Source organism: Nerophis lumbriciformis, linkage group LG23 (assembly GCF_033978685.3).
Source record: "Nerophis lumbriciformis linkage group LG23, RoL_Nlum_v2.1, whole genome shotgun sequence".
In the NCBI taxonomy this organism is placed as follows: Eukaryota; Metazoa; Chordata; class Actinopteri; order Syngnathiformes; family Syngnathidae; genus Nerophis; species Nerophis lumbriciformis.
Window position 1 is genome coordinate 32,678,297 of NC_084570.2, and position 24,653 is coordinate 32,702,949.

The following is a 24,653-nucleotide window of genomic DNA, read 5'->3' on the forward strand; positions in this document are numbered from 1 at the left end:
TTATGAAGGTCAAAGTTCACTAGGTCAAAATGAATGGTGACTCATACTGTATATACAATTACATTATATATCATGTTGGTGAATATGTAGGTCAAAGTTCACCGGGTCAAAATGAATCATGCTGTATATAAAACTACATTATACAATATTTTGGTGACTGCATTGGAATTCATCAAATTAATCGCTTTATTTTGCACTTAAACATTAAGATACATTCATCGTATGTTTTGTCAGTATTAGATTGTAGTTGGACAGCCATTAAAATGAAGGTTAAATGTCATAGACGTGACAGCAGCTTCATTTTTTTGGCCCTTATTTGACTAAACATGGCCGCCATATCCTTCTCCCCAATCCCTGAACTCATTGTTATTAAGGTCGATTGAAATGACGGCCACATTGGCGTCAATTCCGGGATGAGCGGCGTCGCCGTTAAACGTGCTGCAATAAAAGTGAGTGCACTCGCTGCCTGATTGCTCTGAGCGCTATTAAAAGGGACAGGCCCGCCACCTCAGGTCAGGTCAGTTCTGATCCCGGGTCAGATGGCTGAAAGATGGACAGCTTTCATTCAGTCCACCTTGACATTTTCCTGACAAACGTACGATAATAAATAAATGATACATAGGTGTTTACACTCATTAATAATTAACTAGTAATAAATAAAACATAGGAGTTTACACACATTAATAATAATTAGTAATAAATGATACATAGGTGTTTACACACATAAGTAATAATAATTAGTAATAATTACAGATAGGTGTTTACACACATTAATAATAATTAGTAATAAATAAAACATAGGAGTTTACACACATTAATAATAATTAATAATAAATAAAACATAGGAGTTTACACACATTAATAATAATTAGTAATAAATGATACATAGGTGTTTACACACATAAGTAATAATAATTAGTAATAATTATACATATGTGTTAACACACATTAATAATAATTAGTAATAATTAAACATAGGTGTTTACACACATTAATAAAAATTAGTAATACATGATATATAGGTGTGTACACACATTAATAATAATTATTAAAAAAGTATACATAGGTGTTTACACATAAGTAATAATAATTAGTAATACATGATATATAGGTGTATACACATTAATAATAATTAGTAATTAATGATGTATAGGTGTGTACACACATAAGTAATAATAATTCGTAATAAATGATACATAGGTGTGTACACACATTCATAATAATTAGTAATACATGATATATGTGTGTACACACATTAATAATAATTAGTAATACATGATATTTAGGTGTGTACACACATAAGTAATAATAATTAGTAATAAAACATTTTACATCGGTGTGTACACACATTAATAATAATTAGTAATACATGATATATAGGTGTGTACACACATAAGTAATAATAATTAGTAAAAAATTATACATAGGTGTTTACACATAAGTAATAATAATTAGTAATAAATGATATATAGGTGTGTACACACATAAGTAGTAATAATTAGTAATAAATGATACATAGGTGTGTACCCACATTAATAATAATTAGTAATACATAATATATAGGTGTGTACACACATTAATAATAATTAGTAATAAATGATATATAGGTGTGTACACACATAAGTAATAATAATTAGTAATAAAACATTTTACATCGGTGTGTACACACATTAATAATAATTAGTAATACATGATATATAGGTGTGTACACACATAAGTAATAATAATTAGTAAAAAAATTATACATAGGTGTTTACACATAAGTAATAATAATTAGTAATAAATGATATATAGGTGTGTACACACATAAGTAGTAATAATTAGTAATAAATGATACATAGGTGTGTACACATAAAAGTAACATAAATAAAATTATGTGGGGGTTAGGTCTGTGCTCTAGGGTATTTATTTACGTAAAGTGCTTTAATTTTCCAGCAGCGTGTTCACGTGTTACAAAAACATCCCAAGGTCATCCCCTTGACCTTCTTTTAGTGCTCAACAGGCATTTAGAGGTCACCAGCCAGGGAGGGAGTCCATGCGCTTTTGTGTTTGTGTGCGTTTGTTTGTTTGTGTGTGTTTACATTTGTGTGTGTTTACGTTTGTGTGCGTTTGTTTGTGTGTGTTCACATTTGTGTGTTTGTGTGTGTTTACTTTTGTGTGTGTTTGTTTAGGTGTGTTTACATTTGTCTGTTTGTGTTTACATTTGAGTGTGTTTACATTTGTGTTTTTGTGTGTGTTTACATTTGTGCTTTTGTGTGTGTGTGTGTGTGTGTGTGTGTGTGTGTGTGTGTGTGTGTGTGTGTGTGTGTCTCACCAGCCTTGCCAATCTGCACTGCCAGTCTTGTGAGTTTGCCCTGCAGCACAGACTTCTCCTTCTTGGTGACGTTGACCTTCTTGACGACCTTGGCCTCTTCCTTCTCCTCGGACTCGGCAGCCTCCTCGCTCTTCAGCGGCTGGATCTCCAGGGCGATGCCGTCCTGGGTCTTGGCTGAAGTTGGAGAAGGGGACGTGCAGGAGGGGGATGAACATTTGGTGAAGAACCATGGAGGAGAAACCATTTGAGGGGAGGATGGGTGTGCAGTATGAAGGGGAGTGGGGGAGATGAAGGAACGTTGTGTGTGTGTGTGTGTGTGCAGCATGAGGGGAGGGGGGGGATGAAGGAATGTTGTGTGTGCAGCATGGGGGGGGGGGGGGGGGGGAACAGAGGAGGAGAAAAGAAAAGAGGAAGCAGGAAGACGAGAGAAAGGTTGGAGGATGGAGGGCAGAGAGGCACAGAAACAGTTACACAGGAAGTCGCTAGAAAGACCAAGTAGTGGTCCTCAGAGCAGACCACTCTTCACCGCCAACATGGCCGCCCTTGGACTGTGGGCACACAACAACATCACTTCTTCATCACACACAACATCATCATCATCACTTCTTCATCAAGAACCCCTAGCAGTCCAGGAGAGTCACACACAGCTGGAAGTAGTCACGCAACACAACAACACAGAGCACTTCACCACACTCGCACGCACACACACTCACATTTATAGGGTACGACACACACACACACACACACACACTTGGTGTCTACGTAGGGTACGACCGACACACACACACACACACACACACACACACACACACACACACACACACACACACACACACAGTGTCTATATAGGGTACTACACACACACACACACACACACACACACACACACACACACACACACACACACACTTAGTGTCTACATAGGGTACGACACACACACACACAGTGTTTACATAGGGTACGACACACACACACACGCACCCTTCGTGTCTACATAGGGTACGACACACACACACACACACTTAGTGTCTACAACACTTGTGATTTAGGGCTATATAAATAAACATTGATTGATTGATTGACATAGAGTACGACACACACACACACACACAGTGTCTACATAGGGTACGACACAAGCACACGCACACACACCCACAGTGTATACAGAGGGTACGAGACACACACACTTAAGTGTATACATAGGGTACGACACACACACACACACACACACACACACACACACACACACACACACACACACACACACTTAGTGTATACATAGGGTACGACAAACACACACTTAGGGTATACATAGGGTACGACACACACACATTTAGTGTCTACATAGGGTATGACACACACACACTTAGTGTATACATAGGGTACAACACACACACTTAGTATCTACATAGGGTACAACACACACACAGTGTCTACATAGGGTACGACACAAGCACACGCACCCACAGTGTATACAGAGGGTACGAGACACACACACTTAAGTGTATACATAGGGTACGACACACACACACACACACACACACTTAGTGTGTACATAGGGTACGACAAACACACACTTAGGGTATACATAGGGTACGACACACACACATTTAGTGTATACATAGGGTATGACACACACATACACACACTTAGGGTATACATAGGGTACGACACACACACATTTAGTGTATACATAGGGTATGACACACACATACACACACTTAGGGTATACATAGGGTACCACACACACACATACACTTAGTATCTACATAGGGTATGATACACGCACACTTAGTGTATACATAGGGTATGACACACACACACATAGGGTATACATAGGGTACGACACACACACTTAGTGTATACATAGGGTACGACACACTCACACACTTAGTGTCTACATAGGGTATGACACACACACACTTAGGGTACACATAGGGTACGACACACACACACTTAGTGTCTACATAGGGTATGACACACACACACACTTAGGCTATACATAGGGTACCACACACACACACACACACACACACTTAATATCTACATAGGGTATGACACACACACTTAGTGTATACATAAGGTATGACACACACACACTTAGGGTATATATAGGGTACGACACACACACACACTTAGGGTATATGTAGGGTACGACACACACTCACACACACTTAGCGTCTGCATAGGGTATGACACACACACACACACACACACTTAGTGTACACATAGGGTACGACACACGCACACACACACACACACACACACACACACACTTAGTGTCTACATAGGGTATGACACACACACTTAGGGTATACATAGGGTACGACACACACACACACACACACACACACACACACACACACACACACACACACACACACACACACACACACACACTTAGTGCCTGCATAGGGTATGACACACACACACACACTTAGGGTATACATAGGGTACCACACACACAGACACAGACACAGACACACACACGCACACACACACACACACACACACACTTAGTGTCTACATAGGGTATGACACACACGCACTTAGTGTCTACATAGGGTACGACACACACACTTTGGGTATACGTAGGGTACGACACACACACACGGGGCGGTATAGCTCGGTTGGTAGAGCGGCCGTGCCAGCAACTTGAGGGTTGCAGGTTCGATCCCCGCTTCCGCCATCCTAGTCACTGCCGTTGTGTCCTTGGGCAAGACACTTTACCCACCTGCTCCCAGTGCTACCCACACTGGTTTAAATGTAACTTAGATATTGGGTTTCACAATGTAAAGCGCTTTGAGTCACTTGAGAAAAAGGGCTATTTAAATATAATTCACTTCACTTCACTTAGTGTATACATAGGATACGACACACACACACATTTAGTGTTTACATAGGTTATGACACACACACACACACCCACACACACACACACCCTTAGTCATAGTGTATACATAGGGTACGACACAAACACTTAGTGTATACCTAGACTTAGACTTCTTTTTATTGTCATTCAAATTTGAACTTTACAGTACAGATAAGAACGAAATGTTGTTGCATTAGCTCGTTGTAGTGCAGGATAAAAGAGCAATAAGGTGCACATATAAATGAATAGATTACTGTACAGATAAATATATTGCACTTTTGCATATGCATCCACGTTTATGGATGTCAATCAATCAATGTTTATTTATATAGCCCTGAATCACAAGTGTCTCAAAGGGCTGCACAAGCCACAACGACATCCTCAGTTCAGGGCAAGGAAAAACTCAACCCAATGGGATGACAATGAGAAACCTGGGATGTATGTTATATTGTCTTTATATTCCAGCCAGTTAATCCGTTTTTGGGGGGAATTGAGGGGATTATTATGATGTGTTCATGAGTCTTATGGCACCACAGCCTGGGTCAGCGAGGTGTTAAAGATGTCTGTGAGAACCCCAGCCAGCTGGTCTGCACATCCCTTGAGCACCCTGCCCAGAATGTCATCAGGTCCCGCTGCTTTCCGGGGGTTTACTCTCTTCAGGGTTCTCCGGACATCCGCAGTGTCCAGGTTGAGCGGCTGCTCATCAGGGCAAGGGATGGATTTCCTCGCCGGAGTGGTGTTAAGTGTCTCAAACCTCGCAAAGTGGTTGTTGAGGTCTTTCAGAAAGCTGATGCTGTTGTCACGGGGACGGGGGGTGGCTTTATAGTTCGTGATGACATGTATGCCCTGCCACATTCCTCTGGTGTTCGTGGGGTTCTCGAAGAAGTCCTGCACATTCTGACTTTGAGCACGCTTTGCAACCTTAATGGCACGGTTCAGGTTAGCTCTGGCTGTTTTAAGTGCTACCATGTCGCCAGATTTAAAAGCATTGTTCCGAGCCTTTAGCATTGCACGTACCTCACTGTTCATCCAGGGTTTCCCGTTGGCCCGTGTGGGGATGTTCTTGATCACACTAACATCCTCCATGCACTTCTGAATGTTTGCGGACACAGACTCTGCATACTACTGTACACTTGTGTGATGATTTTCGGTGGCGGCTGCCTTGAACATGTCTGAACAGTCAGTGCTTTCGAAGCAGTCTTGTAATGCGTCCATTGCTCCCTCTGGCCAGATTCTCACCTGCTTCCTGATCAGCAGGGGCTTGTATGCAGGTATTAGCATCACAGAGAGATGGTCTGAGGAGCTGAGGTGGGGGCGGGTGCAGCTTTGAATGCATATTTGATATTGCTGTGAATCATGTCCAACTTGCTTCGACCCCTGGTTCCAAAATTCACATATTGATAGAAATGGGGGAATTACAGTTTTCATGTTAGCTTGATTAAAGTCCCCTGCCACAATGAAAACTCCCTCTGGGTGTAGATTGCAGTTCATTGATAGAGCAGTACAAAGCATTCAGGGTTTCTATGATGTTAGCACTGGCAGGAATGTACACTGCTGTGAAGATCAGAGCATCGAATTCCCGGGGTAAATAAAATGGCCTGCATTTTATAGTTAATAGTGGATGTGAGTGTGAATGTTGTCTGTCTATCTGTGTTGGCCCTGCGATGAGGTGGCGACTTGTCCAGGGTGTACGTCGCCTTCCGCCCGATTGTAGCTGAGATAGGCTCCAGCGCCCCCCGCCACCCCAAAGGGAATAAGCGGTAGAAAATGGATGGATGGATGGATAGTTCTACATCGGTAGAGCAGTGACATGAAACTATCTTCCCATTGTTGCACCAGTTGTTGTTGGTGTATATGCAAACACCGCCAGCTCGGGATTTATCGGTGAGAGTGCTGCTCCTGTCCGACCGAAACATTGTTAGGCCCTCAATGCTAACTGCCTCGTTCGGAACGGATGGTTTCAGCCACGTTTCTGTGAGAAATATGGCGCAGCAGTCCCTCATCTCCCGTCTTGCATTTAAATCCAGCTTCAGGTAGTCCAGTTTGTTCTCTAGGGAGTGGACATTTGAAAGTAGGATGGAAGGAAGCGGCGTTCTGTGAGGATTAGCTTTTAGCTTTGTTGTTAGCCCCACTCGGCATCCCCGTTTCTGCTTCCGATCACACCGCTTACGTCTCCTCCGTCGACGGTTCCCGCTGGTATTTGGCTCCGCCGCTTCACAGGCCGCTGGGTGTAGCCGGCGTAGTATACCCATGCTACCGGAGAGGTCGCATGTTTTGGTCTAAAACTGTTTGATTTATTTACATCTAAAATTGTCTGGCGGTCGTATGTTACTATGGAGTGACTACGCTGGAAGTTAACATACAGTATACATAGGGTACGACACACACACACACACACACACACACACACACACACACACACTTAGTGTATACATAGGGTACGACACACACACACGCACACACACACACACTTAGTGTATAAATAGGGTACGACACACACACACACACACACACTTAGTGTATACATAGGGTACGACACACACACACACTTAGTGTCTACATAAGGTACGACACACACACACACTTAGTGTATACATAGGGTATGACACACACACACACACTTAGTGTCTACATAAGGTACCACACACACACACGCACACACACACTTAGTGTATACATAGGGTACGACACACACACACATACACACACACACACACACACACACACACACACACACACACACACACACACACACACACACACACACACACACACACACACACACACACACACACACACACACACACCTTGTGTCATACCACAGAAGGTGACCAGAGTGACATTTGTTTACAACTGAATGGAATGTTTACGTGGGGGGTTCTGACTATTTTGGACTGGTAGTAGTGGATCCACAGTGATGGTTCTGCCACACAATACTTCAATGCTAACGAGGGCAAATTACACTTCAACCACTGTCCTTGGCTTTGACAGTTAGGATTGTTTGCTTGCATCTCAACAGTTATAAGATCTATTCCATTGCATAGTTAGATTTTTTTACTCCTATTTGCTTTTAGCGATAAGATCTAGACCCCTTGCGTACGCAGATAGTTTGCACGCTGTTTGCTGTACAACAGCCATCTTGGCTTGGTTGACCACCACTGGGAAAAAGTCATGTGACTGAATACCAGCAATATATGTTACCGTATACGTCAGTCGCTAAATTAGCCTTTGTAACCTGTTTTAAAATGACTCTCTGATCATTTATATGTTAAATAACATGTTTACATGTGTTGTTGTTGTTGCAAAAGACATCATAGTAGAGATCTTCAGTGAGTGTGTGTGCGTTCACAGACTTTGATGGACACATGTTACACACCCGACACAACAACATCTACGTGGTGTTGTCTTCAAGTGGGCAAAAGTGTCATGGCTTTCACAGCGGGAAGTTGTGCAGGCTTTATGGACACAACACACAACCAACAACAACACAGCAATCAGACAACAAGCGCAGCACTAAATGTGTGTGTGTGTGTGTGTGTGTGTGTGTGTGTGTGTGTGTGTGTGTGTGTGTGTATGTGTGTGTGTGTGTGTGTGTGTGTGTGTGTGTGTGTGTGTGTGTGTGTGTGTGTGTGTGTGTGCGCGTGTGTGTGTGTGTGTGTGTGTGTGTGTGTGTTTTGGGAGGTGGGGCTTGGACACTCCAAAAAGACAGCAAGTCAACAAACAAAGGACAAAAGCAAAAAGGACCACCCGAAAAAGCACAGCGATGCAGAACGACGACAGCTGGGCGAGATGGATGAAGTGTTGGTGTTTGGCAGGAGGAGACCAGGCTGCTGGGAAGGAAATGAGGAGGCAAGGAAGTCAAACGAGACAACATCAAGTCCTGAGCAACAACCTGCACACAACCACCAGAGAAAGACACAAACAGCCCACAGCTCACGACTGAAGCAGGGTGCAACTCTCACACTCACTACTCCCACACTCACTACTCCCACACTCACTTCTCCCACACTCACTACTCCCCCACTCACTACTGTCACACTCACAACTTCCCCACTCACTACTGTCACACTCACCACTCCCACACTCACTACTCCCCCACTCACCACTCCCACACTTCCCACAATCACTACTGTCACACTCACCACTCCCACACTCACTACTGTCACACTCACTACTGTCACACTCACTACTCCCCCACTCACACAGTCACTACTCCCCCACTCACCACTCCCACACTCACTACTCCCACACTCACTACTCCCCCACTCAATACTCCCCCACTCACTACTCTCACACTCACTACTCCCACATTCACTACTTTCACACTCACTACTCTCACATTCACTGCTCTCCCACTCACCACTCACTACTCCCACACTCACTACTCCCCCACTCAATACTCCCCCACTCACTACTCTCACACTCACTACTCCCACATTCACTACTTTCACACTCACTACTCTCACATTCACTGCTCTCCCACTCACCACTCACCACTCCCACACTCACCACTCTCACACTCACCACTCTCACACTCACTACTCCCACACTCACTACTCCCACATTTACTACTCTCACACTCACTACTACCACACTCACTACTGAATCAGGGTGCAACTCGCACACTCACTACTCTCACACTCACTACTCCGACACTCACTACTCTCACACTCACTACTCCCATACTCACTACTCCCACACTCACTTCTGAAGCAGGGTGTAACTCTCACTCACTACTCCCACATTCACTACTCTTGCACTCACTACTCCCACACTCACTACTGAAGCAGGGTGCAACTCTCACACTCACTACTCCCACATTCACTACTCCCACACTCACTACTGAAGCAGGGTGCAACTCTCACACTCACTACTCCCACATTCACTACTCCCACACTTACTTTTCTCACACTCACTACTCCCACACTCACTCCTCCCACACTCACTACTCTCACACTCACTACTCTCACACTCACTACTCCCACATTCACTACTCCCACACTCACTACTGAAGCAGGGTGCAACTCTCACACTCACTACTTCCACACTCACTCACTATTCCCACATTCACTACTCCCACACTCACTACTGAAGCACGGTGCAACTCTCACACTCACTACACTCACACTCACTACTCCCAGGTGACCAGTTCTTGTGAGGAAGGTCTGCGCCCGGAGGTAGGCTTGTATTTGGGTTCAAAGAGAGTTGAAGGGGACGGGGGTCTCCTGCCAGCTGGTTCTCCATGCTTCAAGTGTGTTGAACTTGGGTCCACCAAGAGTTGCTGGGTGGCGGGAGAACGGGCGCCGGGAGGGTAGGCGTTGGCGACCAAGGTCTTGGGAATCTACTACAAGTTTGTGCAGATGATGGGTTGGATCCTGCGAGGCCTTACTCACAAGTTTGTGTGTCTGGTTTTCCCTGTGTAGAGCGGCTGGTGCGATGTCAGATAGTACCGGGAGAAACTCCGTTGGGGTGGGTTTCAGGCGGTGACAATCCTCATGGTCTTAGAGGGTGATGTCGAGTTTCTTGGCATGTGCGCTGCGGCACCATGCAGGGAGGCACATTATTCCGCGCTGTACACCAGGGAAAGAGCGCCGTAGGAGGTTATTCCTGGAGGAGACTTTGGCACGCAACGATTCAAGGTTTTGTTTGTACGTCAGCGTGCTATCCAGTTTCTCCAAATGTGTATGGGAGTTGAGTTGTGCGTAAGGGGTGACCCGTTGACGTTAACTGTAAGTTGGCGGTGTGCCTCCTTGGTGTTGAGGTGGAAAGGTTGTTTTTCGCAACACTCAGTTTAAGTCTCCACGTTTTCAGGTACCCTGCTATTTGTGAAATGTCTGAGGTTAGGGTCTCCTCTACTGTTGACCAGTTTCTGTCTGAATGTAAGAGGGCGAGGTCATCCGCGTATCCGTACTGCCTTGTTGTGGGGGGCAGATCACTGATGTACTGTATAGGTTGAAGACCAATGGGGCCAGTACTGATCCTTGGGGACTCCATTTTTGAGGCGTCGTGGGCGGCTCGCCTGTCCATCGCTTGTCTTCAGTGTGAAGCTGCGGTTGGAGAGGATAGTACATATGAACCGTACTAGATGGCGGTCTGGAACACTTCTGAGGAGCTTCAAGATAAAGCCCCAGATCTTGGGTATTGCTAGCCTGTTGAGGCAGGAAGAATAAAACTCCTTGAGCCAGTTCTGACATTTTTGGCCACAGTGTAGCAAGAATTCTGGTGGGTTGTTGTCTGGTCCCCGGCGCTTTCCCGCTCCTCAGTTGTCCAATGGCAGTGGAGAGCAGTTCAGATGTGAAGGGTGTTGACATGTGGCCGTCTGCTCCTGGGGCTTGCCAGAGGTTTGTGGTTTCTTGCTTGACGGAACTGGTGTGGTCTTTTGCAGTGTCCGTGAATCGGCCATTTGCAAGAAGTTGTTCAGCAATTGAACACAATGCCCTGTATCAGCCATTGTGTTGGTCTGGAGCTTCTGCCTGTGAGGCTGTTGAAGGTCTTCCAGGCCTTTCTGCTAGAGTAAGGGAAGTAGATGCCTTGGACTGTTTCCTCCCATCGCTCTCTACGCTTTTTGTCAAGACATTCTGTCAGCTCTGACGCTTTTGAGGCTGCCTCTTCGCCAAGTTCAGCATGCACCTGCATTCATTGTAGTGTGTGTCACACTCCTTGTCCCAGTTTGGTATATACCGACGGCGGAAGCCGCGAGGGATGGTCTTCATTGCTGCGCTGATGGTGAGTTTGCAGAAGGCTGAGTCAGTAAGGTCGGGTGCAACTCCCTCACTCACTACTGAAGCAGGGTGCAACTCTCACACTCACTACTCCCACACTCACTACTCTCACACTCCCTGCTCCCACACTCACTACTCTCACACTAACTACTTTCACACTCACCACTCCCACACTCACGACTGAAGCAAGGTGCAACTCTAACACTCACTACTTTCACACTCACAACTGATGCCAGGTGCAACTCTCATACTCACTACTCCCACACTCACTACTCTCACACTCACGACTGAAGCAGGGTGCCACTCTCACACTCACTACTCCCACATTCACTACTTCCACACTCATTACTGAAGCAGGGTGCAACTCTCACACTCACTACTGAAAAAGGGTGCAACTCCCACACTCACTACTCTCACACTCACGACTGAAGCAGGGTGCAACGCTCACACTCACAACTCCCATATTCACTATTCCCACACTCATGACTGAAGCAGGGTGCAACTCTCACGCTCACTACTCCCACACTCACTACTCTCACACACACGACTGAAGCAGGGTGCAACTCTCAAACTCACTACTCCCACACTCACTACTGAAGCAGGGTGCAACTCTCACACACACACACACACACACACACACACACACACACACACACACACACACACACACACACACACACACACACACACACACACACACACACACACACACACACACACACACTTCGGACTACTACTACCACTACTCCAATATTACAGTATTTGTTGAGTAGATACATAGATAGTACTTTATTGATTCCTTCAGGGGAGTTCCCTCAGGAAAAAAATAAAAATAAAAAAAAATAAAAAATAAAAAAAATAAAAAAATAAAACAACTACTCCGATATTACAGTATTTGTTGACTGCTATCACTAGCCCAACATTGCAGTATTTGTTCACTACTACCACTACTCCAATATTATCGTATTTATTGACTACTACCAGTACTTCAATATTGCAGTATTTGTTGAGTACTACCACTACTCTAATATTACAGTACTTGTTGAGTGCTACCACTACTCCAGCATTGCAGTATTTGTTGAGTACTACCACTACACAAATATTGCAGTATTTGTTGAGTACTACTACTACTCCAATATTGCAGTATTTGTTGACTACTATCACTACTCCACTATTGCAGTATTTGTTGAGTACTACCACTCCTCCATTATTGCATTATTTGTTGACTGCTACCACTAGTCCAAAATTGCAGTATTTGTTGACTACTACCACTACTCCCATATTGCAGTATTTGTTGACTGCTACCACTACTCCAATATTGCAGTATTTGTTGAGTACTACCACTACTCCAATATTGCAGTGTGTGTTGAGTACTACCACTACTCCAATATTGCAGTATTTGTTGAGTACTACCACTACTCTAATATTACAGTACTTGTTGAGTACTACCACTACTCCAGCATTGCAGTATTTGTTGAGTACTACCACTACTCCAATATTACAGTAATTGTTGACTACTACCACTACTCCAACATTGCAGTATTTGTTGACTACTACCACTACTCCAACATTGCAGTATTTGTTGACTACTACCACTACTCCAACATTGCAGTATTTGTTGAGTACGACCACTACTCCAATATTACAGTATTTTTTAACTAATACCACTACTCCAATATTACAGTATCTGTTGAGTACTACCACTACTCCAATATTACAGTACTTGTTGAGTACTATCTCTACTCCATTATGCAGTATTTGTTGAGTACTACCATTAATCCAATATTTCTGTATTTGTTGAGTATTACCACTACTCCAATATTACAGTATTTATTGACTACTACCACAACTCCAGCATTACAGTACTTGTTGAGTACTATCCCTACTCCAATATTACAGTATTTGTTGACTACTACCACTACTCCAACATTGCAGTATTTGTTGACTACTACCAATACTCCAATATTGCAGTATTTGTTGAGTACTACCACTACTCCAATATTACAGTATTTTTTGACTACTACCACTACTCCAATAATGCAGTATTTGTTGACTACTACCACTACTCCAATAACGCATTATTTGTTGACTACTACCACTACTCCAATATTACAGTACTTGTTGAGTACTATCTCTACTCCATTATTGCAGTATTTGTTGACTACTACCACTACTCCAATATTGCAGTATTTGTTGACTACTACCACTACTCCAATATTACAGTACTTGTTGAGTACTATCTCTACTCCATTATTGCAGTATTTGTTGACTACTACCACTAGTCCAATATTGCATTATTTGTTGACTAATACCACTAATCGAATATTTCAGTATTTGTTGACTACTACCACTAGTCCATTATTGCAGTATATGTTGAGTACTAGTACTATTCCAATATTGCAGTATTTGTTGATTACTACCACTACTCCAATATTGCAGTATGTGTTGAGTACTACCACTACTCCAATATTGCAGTATGTGTTGAGTACTACCACTAATCCAATATTGCAGTATGTGTTGAGTACTACCACTACTCCACACAGGAAAGCATGTGGAAGAGAACTGTAGGTCCCGCCTACTTGTCTGGACACAAAGATTGTGAATGACCGACAAGAGGCTCACTCTGTTGATGTAATTCTACTGTGGAATAAGGGAGCGATGCACAGAGTTAACCCTTTTGTGTCCAATTTGAAAGCCAGAGACGAAGAAGTAGCAATTTGTGGGTGACTTCAAAGTTATTGATTTCATTTTCAGAAGAATGTTGAAACGTGACCTCCATCAAGACTTGAAGATTACTTCTCCGAATAATTTTTCAGGGGATGGTGTTGGACTTGAGCGGTGCGAGTACATTCCGCCACTCGTCAAAGACAAGAGACACAAAACACAAGCCCACCCTTGTAACCATGGCGACAGGCTGAGAGTTGCACCCTGGGACATGTAAAGCAAGGTGAGAGGACGTCCCGTTTGAGAGAGAGAGAGAGACGGACAGTAGCGCTCCCCTCCTGCCTCTGAATGGACCAGGATGTAGGGTGGGGACAGGAAGAGGAAGGATGGGGGACAGGAAGAGGAAGGATGGGGGACAGGAAGAGGAAGGGTGGGGGATAAGAAGAGGTAGGATGGGGGGCTGAGCGACAGGTGGATGAATGGAGGGGGTTACCTTTGTTGCGATTTTCGGGGGGTCCTTGTTTTTTACCTGTTCGGACAGAGAGAGAGGGCGGAATGCTGATAAGATGGATCAAAGAAATCAAACTGGAGGAGAACACAAATACCAACAGGTGTGTGTGTGTGTGTGTGTGTGTGTGTGTGTGTGTGTATGTGTGTGTGTGTGTGTGTGTGTGTGTGTGTGTGTGCTGTCAGCAGGAATGAACCAATCAGGGGAGAGAGACACACTTTAAACATTTTACTTAGATCAACTTTCAAATAGACTTTAGCTCCACTTGTGTGATACTTGAAGTGTACTGTGTGTTTACTGTGTGATACTTGAAGTGTACTGTGTGTTTACAGTGTGATACTTTAAGTGTACTGTGTATGTACAGTGTAATTCTTTAATTGTACTGTGTGTTTACAGTGTGATACTTGAAGTTTACTGTACGTTTACAGTGTAATACTTTAAGTGTACTGTGTGTTTACAGTGTAATCCTTTAAGTGTACTGTGTGTTTACAGTGTGATACTTTAAGTGTACTTTGTGTTTACAGTGTAATACTTTTAGTGTTCTGTGTGTTTACAGTGTGATGCTTTGAGTATACTGTGTGTGTTTACAGTGTGATACTTTAAGTGTACTGTGTGTTTACAGTGTAATCTTTTAAGTGTACTGTGTGTTTACAGTGTAATCGTTTAAGTGTACTGTGTGTTTACAGTGTGATGCTTTAAGTTTACTGTATATTTACAGTGTGATATTTGAAGTGCACTGTGTGTTTACAGTGTGATACTTTAAGCGTACTGTACAAAAAATTTCATTAAAATGTCAATTTCAAGCTGTAATTACAAATAGTTCTAATCAATTTAGAAAAGAGATCGACTGATACGGCTTTTTCGTGGGATGATACTTCTCACTGCTTTGTATGACTAAATACTTAGTCACTGAGTATTACTACTAGCTTACTCCTACTTCTCACTACTTTTTATGACTAAATACTTAGTCACTGAGTATTACTACTAGCTTACTACTACTTCTCACTACTTTTTATGACTAAATACTTAGTCATTGGGTAATACTATTAACTTTCTGCTACTTCTCACTAGTTGTTATGACTAAATACTTAGTTACTGGGCATTACTACTAACTTACTACTACTTCTCACTACTTGTTATGACTAAGTACTTAGTCACTAGGTATTACTACTAGCTTACTACTACCAGTACTTATCACTACTTTCTATGACTAAATACTTAGTCACTGGGTATTGCTACTAACTTACTACTACTTATCACTACTTTCAATGACTAAATACTTAATCACTGGGTGTTATTACTACTTATCACTACTTATTAAGACTAAATACTTAATCACTGGGTATTACTACTAACTTACCTCGACTTATCACTATGTTTTATGACTAAATACTTAGTCCCTGGGTATTACTACAAACTTACTACTGCTTATCACTACTTTTTATGACTAAACACTTAATCACTGGGTATTACTACTACTTCTCACTAGTTGTTATGACTAAATACTTAGTCACCTAGGTATTACTACTAACTTACTTCTATGTCTCACTACTTTTTATGACTAATTACTTAGTCACTGGGTATTACTACTAACTTACTGCTACATCTCACTAGTTGTTATGACTAAATACTTGGTCAATGGGTATTACTACTAACTTAATACTACTTCTCCCTAGTTTTTATGACTAAATACTTAATCACTGGGTATTATTACTACTTATCACTACTTGTTATGACTAAATACTTAGTCAATGGGTATTACTACTAACTTAATACCACTTCTCACTAGTTTTTATGACTAAATACTGCAATCATTGTGCATACCATGTCTCTGCTGATGTATTTCTGTTGAAGGAAAACCTGCCAATACGATAAAAGAAGGTCGGTATCGGTACACGTTAAAAAGCCGATAACGGGTGGATGCCTAATTTGGAGCCTCAGCTTAATCTGCTCTCCGGATGATTTCCCAAGACTGCAGACCTCTGAGTGTGTCTGCCTCCGCCGAGCGGCTTCATTCTGCCACGTTACAATGGATGGCTGACAAACGCTCGCCGAGGAACGAAATGATCGCAGAGAAAAGGAGGAGAAAGGAAAGTGAAAGCAGAGTTCATGAGTGATCACAAGCAAATCATATGCACTTGGAGAGCCAGCACACAAGGCGGTGGGTTAGCATTACAGCGCTCTCTGCTCCATGGAGGTCCCAAAGCAAGGACACAGGAAGTTCCATAGTCACAGGTTGTAGGATGGCGACTCAACAGGAGTGAAGAACCAGACTTCCTCCACAGGCTGACTACTGAAACTGCATTTTGCCCAACAATAAACATCTGCTGACTTTTAGCCGTTGGAGAAGAACAGAGTGACTGGGATCATCTAACGACTGGACTAGGACTACTCTGACCTTGGTCTTCCTAACTTGAGAGTCTTCTCCACACACTGACTGGGGTCCAGTGCTGAGGAACATGAAGACCATGACAGTCCAAAGGAGCCAGCACAGCGCTGGCGACTAGACACATCCAAACGTGACATTGCTTGCGTTTTCTCTTACTTTTCTTGACCTTCTTCTCCTCTTCGTTGTCGCTGGCGCCCAACAGCGTGAAGATGATGCCGGTTTGAGAGTTGAGGCCCACGGCCGCCACCACCATCCTGCCCGAGCCCTCCATCACGTGAGTGCCTGGCGTGGACACCGACGTGAGTTCCACGGCGAGAAGACAGCGGTCAAGTGACACTCACCTGACAGCAGCATGGGGTCCTTCTCCAGGGACTTGCGCACCTGGTCCGATTCACCGGTCAGAGAGCTTTCGTCGATCTTCAGGTCGTTGCCTTGGATCAGGATGCCGTCCGAGGGGAGCAGGTCTCCTGCAGGAGCACAAGGACGGGTGTGAAGAAGACCTTCCAATACTGAAGATAAACTACAGACAACATCTACCGAGCGTCAAAACACTACATTTTAGAAGAAAATGTATATTTCTCCATATACAGTATTAGTCGCGCTGGACTATAAGCCGCAAATATATACGTCGTGAAATGAGTTAGTTACACAAAAATATTGTGTCTAGTGGTTAGGGTGTCCGCCCTGAGATCGGTAGGTCGTGAGTTCAAACCCCGGTCGAGTCATACCAAAGACAATAAAAATAGGACCCATTACCTACCTGCTTGGCACTCAGCATCAAGGGTTGGAATTGGGGGTTAAATCACCAAAAATGATTCCCGGGCGCGGCCACCGCTGCTGCTCACTGCTCCCCTCACCTCCCAGGAGGTGATCAAGGGTGATGGGTCAAATGCAGAGAATAATTTCGCCACACCTAGTGTGTGTGTGTGTGTGACAATCATGGGTACTTTAACTTTTAACTTTAAATATTTATTTACATACCTTAATTGTTTCCAAACAGTGTCTGTAACAAGACAGTAAAACGGCTGATCAAACAAAACAGAAATCGTCGATGTTGCCATTCATCCTTTATGAAATTAATAATACGGTTCTAGAGGTTTATCAGGATCCTTCTACTTTATGAGTTTCAACAGTTCCCTGAAGTGGATCAATCAATCAATCAAAGTTTATTTATATAGCCCTTAATCACAAGCGTCTCAAAGGGCTGCACAGGCCCCAAGGATAATTTTAGTACATTGTTGGATTTCTTTCCTTAATCCGTTCCATGGTTTAGTCGTACCTTTGTATAAGCTGCAGGGGTTCAAGGCTGGGGGAAAAAAGTTGCATCATGTCCTTAACTCAGTGGTTCTCAAACATTTTTCACCAAGTATTACCTCAGAAAACATTGCAAGTACCACCATAATGACAACATTAAAATACAGTAGTGTAGTAGACCTAAGTATTCATCAAGTACCACCATAATGACAACATTAAAATACAGTAGCGTAGTAGGCTTAAGTATTAATTAAGTACCACCATAACGACAACATTAAAATGCAGTAGTGTAGTAGACCTAAGTATTCATCAAGTACCACCATAATGCCATTAAAGTACAGTAGTGTAGTAGACCTAAGTATTCATCAATTACCACCATAATGACAACATTGAAGTGCAGTAGCGTAGTAGGCTTAAGTATTAATCAATTACCGCCATAATGACAATATTAAAATACAGTAGTGTAGTAGACCTAAGTATTCATTAAGTACCACCATAATGACCAACATTAAAGTACAGTAGTGTAGTAGACCTAAGTATTCATCAAGTCCCACTATTATGACATTAAAATACAGTAGTGTAGTAGACCCAAGTATTCATCAAGTACCACCATAATGACAACATTAAAATACAGCAGTGTAGTAGACCTAAGTATTCATCAAGTACCACCATAATGACAACATTAAAATACAGTAGTGGAGTAGACCTAAGAATTCATCAAGTACCACCATAATGACAATATTAAAATACAGTAGTGTAGTACACCTAAGTATTCATTAAGTACCACCATAATGACCAACATTAAAATACAGTAGTGTAGTAGACCTAAGTATTCATTAAAGTACCACCATAATGACAATATTAAAATACAGTAGTGTAGTAGACCTAAGTATTCATCAAGTACCACTATAATGAACAACATTAAAATGCAGTAGCGCAGTAGGCCTAAGTATTCATTAAAAACCAGGCAGGGGTTTTATATAACAAGTACATTAGGGAAGGAATTCTTATGGCAACATTTCTGGGTGGATCTTGCGTGAGAGGAGGGGAGGGGTAATCATTTTGCAATGCAGTCAGCTGAAAATGATGAAAAAGAGCCGCTCCACATAGCAAATGACGCTGTTGTCAAAGTTGTAATTGCCACAAAACACATTTCAAGATATTCAACACTGCCACCTGGTGGAGAGACCCCCTTATAGTCCGCAGAATCCTGCAATGTTTTCTGCCTCGGGGAATCCTTTATTTAGTGGTGACAATGCACAAAAGACCTGCGAAAACGGAGATCTGCCTCCACAAGCCCAGGGAGTCTGCAATGTACAATACGATCACCATGTATCGCGTGCACAAAACCTCCAAAAGTATGAAAAGTTGCTTGGAACAAACTTCGAGGTGACTTGCAACACTTTGACTTCTTATATAAAAACATCAGTCATTGGTGTTTAAAGTGCAGCCCGTGGGCCATTTGTGGCACCTGGCTTTTTGTTGAGGGCACATTGGAGAAATAAACCCAACAAAAAACACAGCAAAAATGGATTCAAAATCCACAATTTCATGGAAAAAGATTAACTGTGCATGCATGCAAGAAATATAAACACAAAGATTTGTCTTCAAATATTTATATGTAACACTTCTTTATCCTTTTTAGGATCTTATTTCATGACAAATGATAGCATGAGGTCACAGCATTGAGTTAAGGAGGGGGAATAACAACATTTAGATCACTAATCAGTAGCTGGTGATTTCAAGCAGAAAAGTCATAGAACAAGTCTCACGTCTGCTTGATGATCAAATATCAAGTAAGTCTAATGTGTTTCACTGCACATTTTACTTTGAACACAATCTTCAAACTTAGTCACTGGGTATTACTACTAACTGACTATTACTTATCACTTATTTTTATGACTAAATACTTAGTCACTGGGTAATACTACCAACCTACTTTACTTCTCACTACTTTTTATGACTAAATACTTAGTCACTGGGTATTGCTACCAACCTGCTTCTACTTCTCACTACTTTTTATGACTATATACTTAGTCACTGGGTATTACTACCAACTTACTTCTACTTCTCACTACTTTTTTATGACTAAGTACTTAGTCACTGGGTATTACTACTAACCTACTTCTACTTCTCACTACTTTTTATGACTAAATACTTAGTCACTGGGTATTGCTACCAACCTGCTTCTACTTCTCACTACTTTTTATGACTAAATACTTAGTCACTGGGTATTACTACCAACTTACTTCTACTTCTCACTACTTTTGAATGACTAAGTACTTAGTCACTGGGTATTACTACCAACCTACTTCTACTTCTCATTACTTTTTATGACTAAATACTTAGTCACTGGGTATTACTACCAACCTACTTCTACTTCTCACTACTTTTTATGACTAAATACTTAGTCACTGGGTATTACTACAAACCTACTTCTACTTCTCACTACTTTTTATGACTAAATACTTAGTCACTGGGTATTACTACCAACTTACTTCTACTTCTCACTACTTTTTATGACTAAGTACTTAGTCACTGGGTATTACTACCAACTTACTTCTACTTCTTACTACTTTTTATGACCAAATGTATTATTTATCTTATATTCGTCTTATTTTCTCGTGTTTAGTTTATCCCTGCTCTTCTACCAGGCAAACAAATGTTTTATCCGACAAGGCAAGGAATCAAAGGAACTTCCAGTAGAATATTTGATTAGTCCAATATGTTTACAATGTACCGTATTTGATCTGTGCGATGTCTCCCACCACGAGCTCGGCCACAGGAATTTGGATGACCTGGCCTTTGCGGATGACCGTGAACTTCTGCTCCTGTTCGATGCGACTCTGAAGCCCTCGGAACTGCTTCTCCTTGGACCAGTCGTTGAAGGCCGTCACCAGGACCACGATGATGACTGAGAACAGGATGGCGGCGCCCTCGATCCAGCCGGCCTGAGACTCGCCTTCATCCTCCACGCCGCCCGCCGCCTGCCCACATGCTGGAAGATGAAACAACAACATGCTGGGGGTTAGGCCTGTGTGGCTTTTTTTCAGGACTCAAATGCTCGTGGAGGGTCCAAGTTTCCAAACAGGAGTCCAAAGAAATGTCCATTCTGCAATGGCCCTGGACCTAACCAAAGCTCTGTTTGAGGCCCTTCCTGTCTATTGATGGAACTAAATATTGACCACACATATCCATACATTGGAAAAATGATGAGAACTATCTTCTACAAAAGTTTAAAATCCTTCTTACAGACATCTATGACCATGTATTATATGTAGAAATCATAAAAATGATCAAGACTAACTTCTACAAGTTTAAAATCCTTCTTGCAGACATTTATGACCATGTATTATTGTGTAAAAATCATAAAAGCAATCAAAACTATCTTCTACAAAATTTAAAATCCTTCTGGAAGACATCTATGACCATGTATTATTGTGTAAAATCATAAAAATGATCAAAACTATCTTCTACAAAAGTTTAAAATCCTTCTTGCAGACATCTATGACCATGTAATATTGTGTAGAAATCATAAAAATTATCAAAACTATCTTCAATAAAAGTTTAAAATCCTTCTTGCAGACATCTATGACCATGTATTATTGGTAGTGGTGTAACGGTACGTGTTTTTGTATTGAACCGTTTCGGTACGAGGGGTTTGTTTCGGTTCGGAGGTGTACTGAACGAGTTTCCACACAAACTTATTAAGCTAAGCTAAAGTCTTAACAAGCTGCTCCGCTTCCTTCTGCCTGTCTCTGTCAGTACACAGCACCCAGCAACCACACAACCATCTGATTGGTTACAAACAGAGCGGTAACAGCCAATCAGCAGTGCGTATTCAGAGCGGTAACAGCGAATCAGCAGTGCGTATTCAGAGCGCATGTAGTCAGTGCTTAGCGTTTAGCAGGTAAGCATCAGGCAGTGGACTCTCCCTAAATTATAATAAACCCCTCCCAGTCAACTACTAGTAACATCACTATGAGCCCGTTGACGTTCTAGAAATATAAACCGCAGCTCAGCTCGCTCGCAGTCCTGGCTTGAGGTGAAGGCTAATTCGCTTTTAGCGTAACGTTAGCTCATTTTGCAGTGTGTGTGTTTGTGCGTGTGTGTGTTACGGACAGCAAAGCCCTGTCTGTCTGTTATTTCACTTTACCTTTTTCTGTGTTGATTGAGCTGTGTTGAAGCAGCAAAAAAGGACATTATGTTAAATGAAGAGTTTCTGTCTCTGATAGTTGATATAATAATGTAACTGCATCATAAAGCCTACATGAACTCCATGGTGTTCATGGATGAATAGTCTCTCCTATTGCTATTGTACTATTTTTTCAGCTATAGTTACATTAATCATTAGTAATGGAGCAGCCTAGTTTTGAATGGCAGGGTCCCTGCTATCACATGTTGATAAAAATATAACATTTACATAATAAAAATCAACTACAGGCTTCCCAAATGCTGTAATAAATTAAGCATGATGAGTTGACTTGAAACTGTTTAATGTTGCACTTTTTATACGTAGAAGAAAAGTTTTGTCATTTTATTTAATCTGAGCAACAACTTGAGGCAGTTTAATGTGGATTAATGTGGGCAGAATTATTATAGTGTTCCCAATGTTAAAAGGATAAAGCCATTGTTTACAAATTTGGTAAATAAATAACCAAAAAATGTATATTTTGTTGTTCTCTTACTGTACTGAAAATGAACCGAACTGTGACCTCTAAACCGAGGTACGTACCGAACCGAAATTTTTGTGTACCGTTACACCCCTAATTATTGGGTGTAAAAATCATAAAAATAATCAAAACTATCTTCCGCAAAAGTTTAAAATCCTTCTTGCAGATATCTATGACCATGTATTATTGTGTAGAAATCATACAAATGATCAAAACTATCTTCTACAAGTTTAAAATCCTTCTTGCAGACATCTATGACCATATATTATTTGTAGAAATCATAAAAATGATCAAAATATCTTCTACAAAAGTTTAAAATCCTTCTTGCAGACATCTATGACCATGTATTATTGTGTAAAAATCATAAAAAAAACGATCAAAACTATCTTCTACAAAAGTTTAAAATTCTTCTTGCAGACATCTATGACCATGTAATATTGTGTAGAAATCATAAAAATTATCAAAACTATCTTCTACAAAAGTTAACAATCCTTCTTGCAGACATCTATGACCACACTCATTCACACAAAAGGGTTGTTTCTTTCTGTTATTAATATTCTGGTTCCTACATTATATATCAATATATATCAATGCAGTCTGCAAGGGATACAGTCCGTAAGCACACATGATTGTGCGTGCTGCTGGTCCACTAATAGTACTAACCTTTAACAGTTAATTTGACTAATTTTCATTAATTACTAGTTTCTATGTAACTGTTTTTATATTGTTTTACTTTCTTTTTTATTCAAGAAAATGTTTTTAATTTATTTATCTTATTTTATTATTATTTTTAAAAAGTACCTTATCTTCACCATACCTGGTTGTCCAAATTAGGCATAATAATGTGTTAATTCCACGACTGGATATATCGGTTGATATCGGTATCGGTAATTAAAGAGTTGGACAATATCGGAATATCGGATATCGGCAAAAAGCCATTATCGGGCATCTCCTAGTAGAAATCATAACAATTATCAAAACTATATTCTACAAAAGTTTAAAATTCTTCTTGCAGACATCTATGACCATGTATTATTGGCTGTAGAAATCATAAAAACGATCAAAACTATCTTCACAAGTTTAAAATCCTTCTTGCAGACATCTATGACCATGTGTTATTGTGTAGAAATCATAAAAATTATCAAAATTATCTTCTACAAAAGTTTAAAATCCTTCTTGCAGACATCTATGACCATGTATTATTGGCTGTAGAAATCATAAAAATGATCAAAACTATCTTCTACAAAACTTTAAAAT

The 24,653-nt window shown here is 41.6% G+C and overlaps 1 protein-coding gene across 5 annotated transcripts in view; it reads right to left on the reverse strand.

Moving 5' to 3' along the window:
* LOC133622224 (plasma membrane calcium-transporting ATPase 1-like) overlaps positions 1-24,653 on the reverse strand; it is a 229,593-nt gene that overhangs the window by 79,550 nt on the left and 125,390 nt on the right. For 3 of the 5 annotated variants that reach the window (XM_061984713.2, XM_061984717.2, XM_061984712.1), the window contains exons 4-8: positions 21,464-21,721; positions 17,811-17,936; positions 17,626-17,751; positions 15,066-15,101; positions 2,315-2,488 (exon numbers count right to left, since the gene is read on the reverse strand). In XM_061984713.2, the coding sequence (XP_061840697.1) occupies positions 2,315-2,488; positions 15,066-15,101; positions 17,626-17,751; positions 17,811-17,936; positions 21,464-21,721 (720 nt within the window). The remainder of the gene's footprint in view (positions 1-2,314; positions 2,489-15,065; positions 15,102-17,625; positions 17,752-17,810; positions 17,937-21,463; positions 21,722-24,653) is intronic. The other 2 variants (XM_061984716.2, XM_061984714.1) reach the window with 1 other exon arrangement.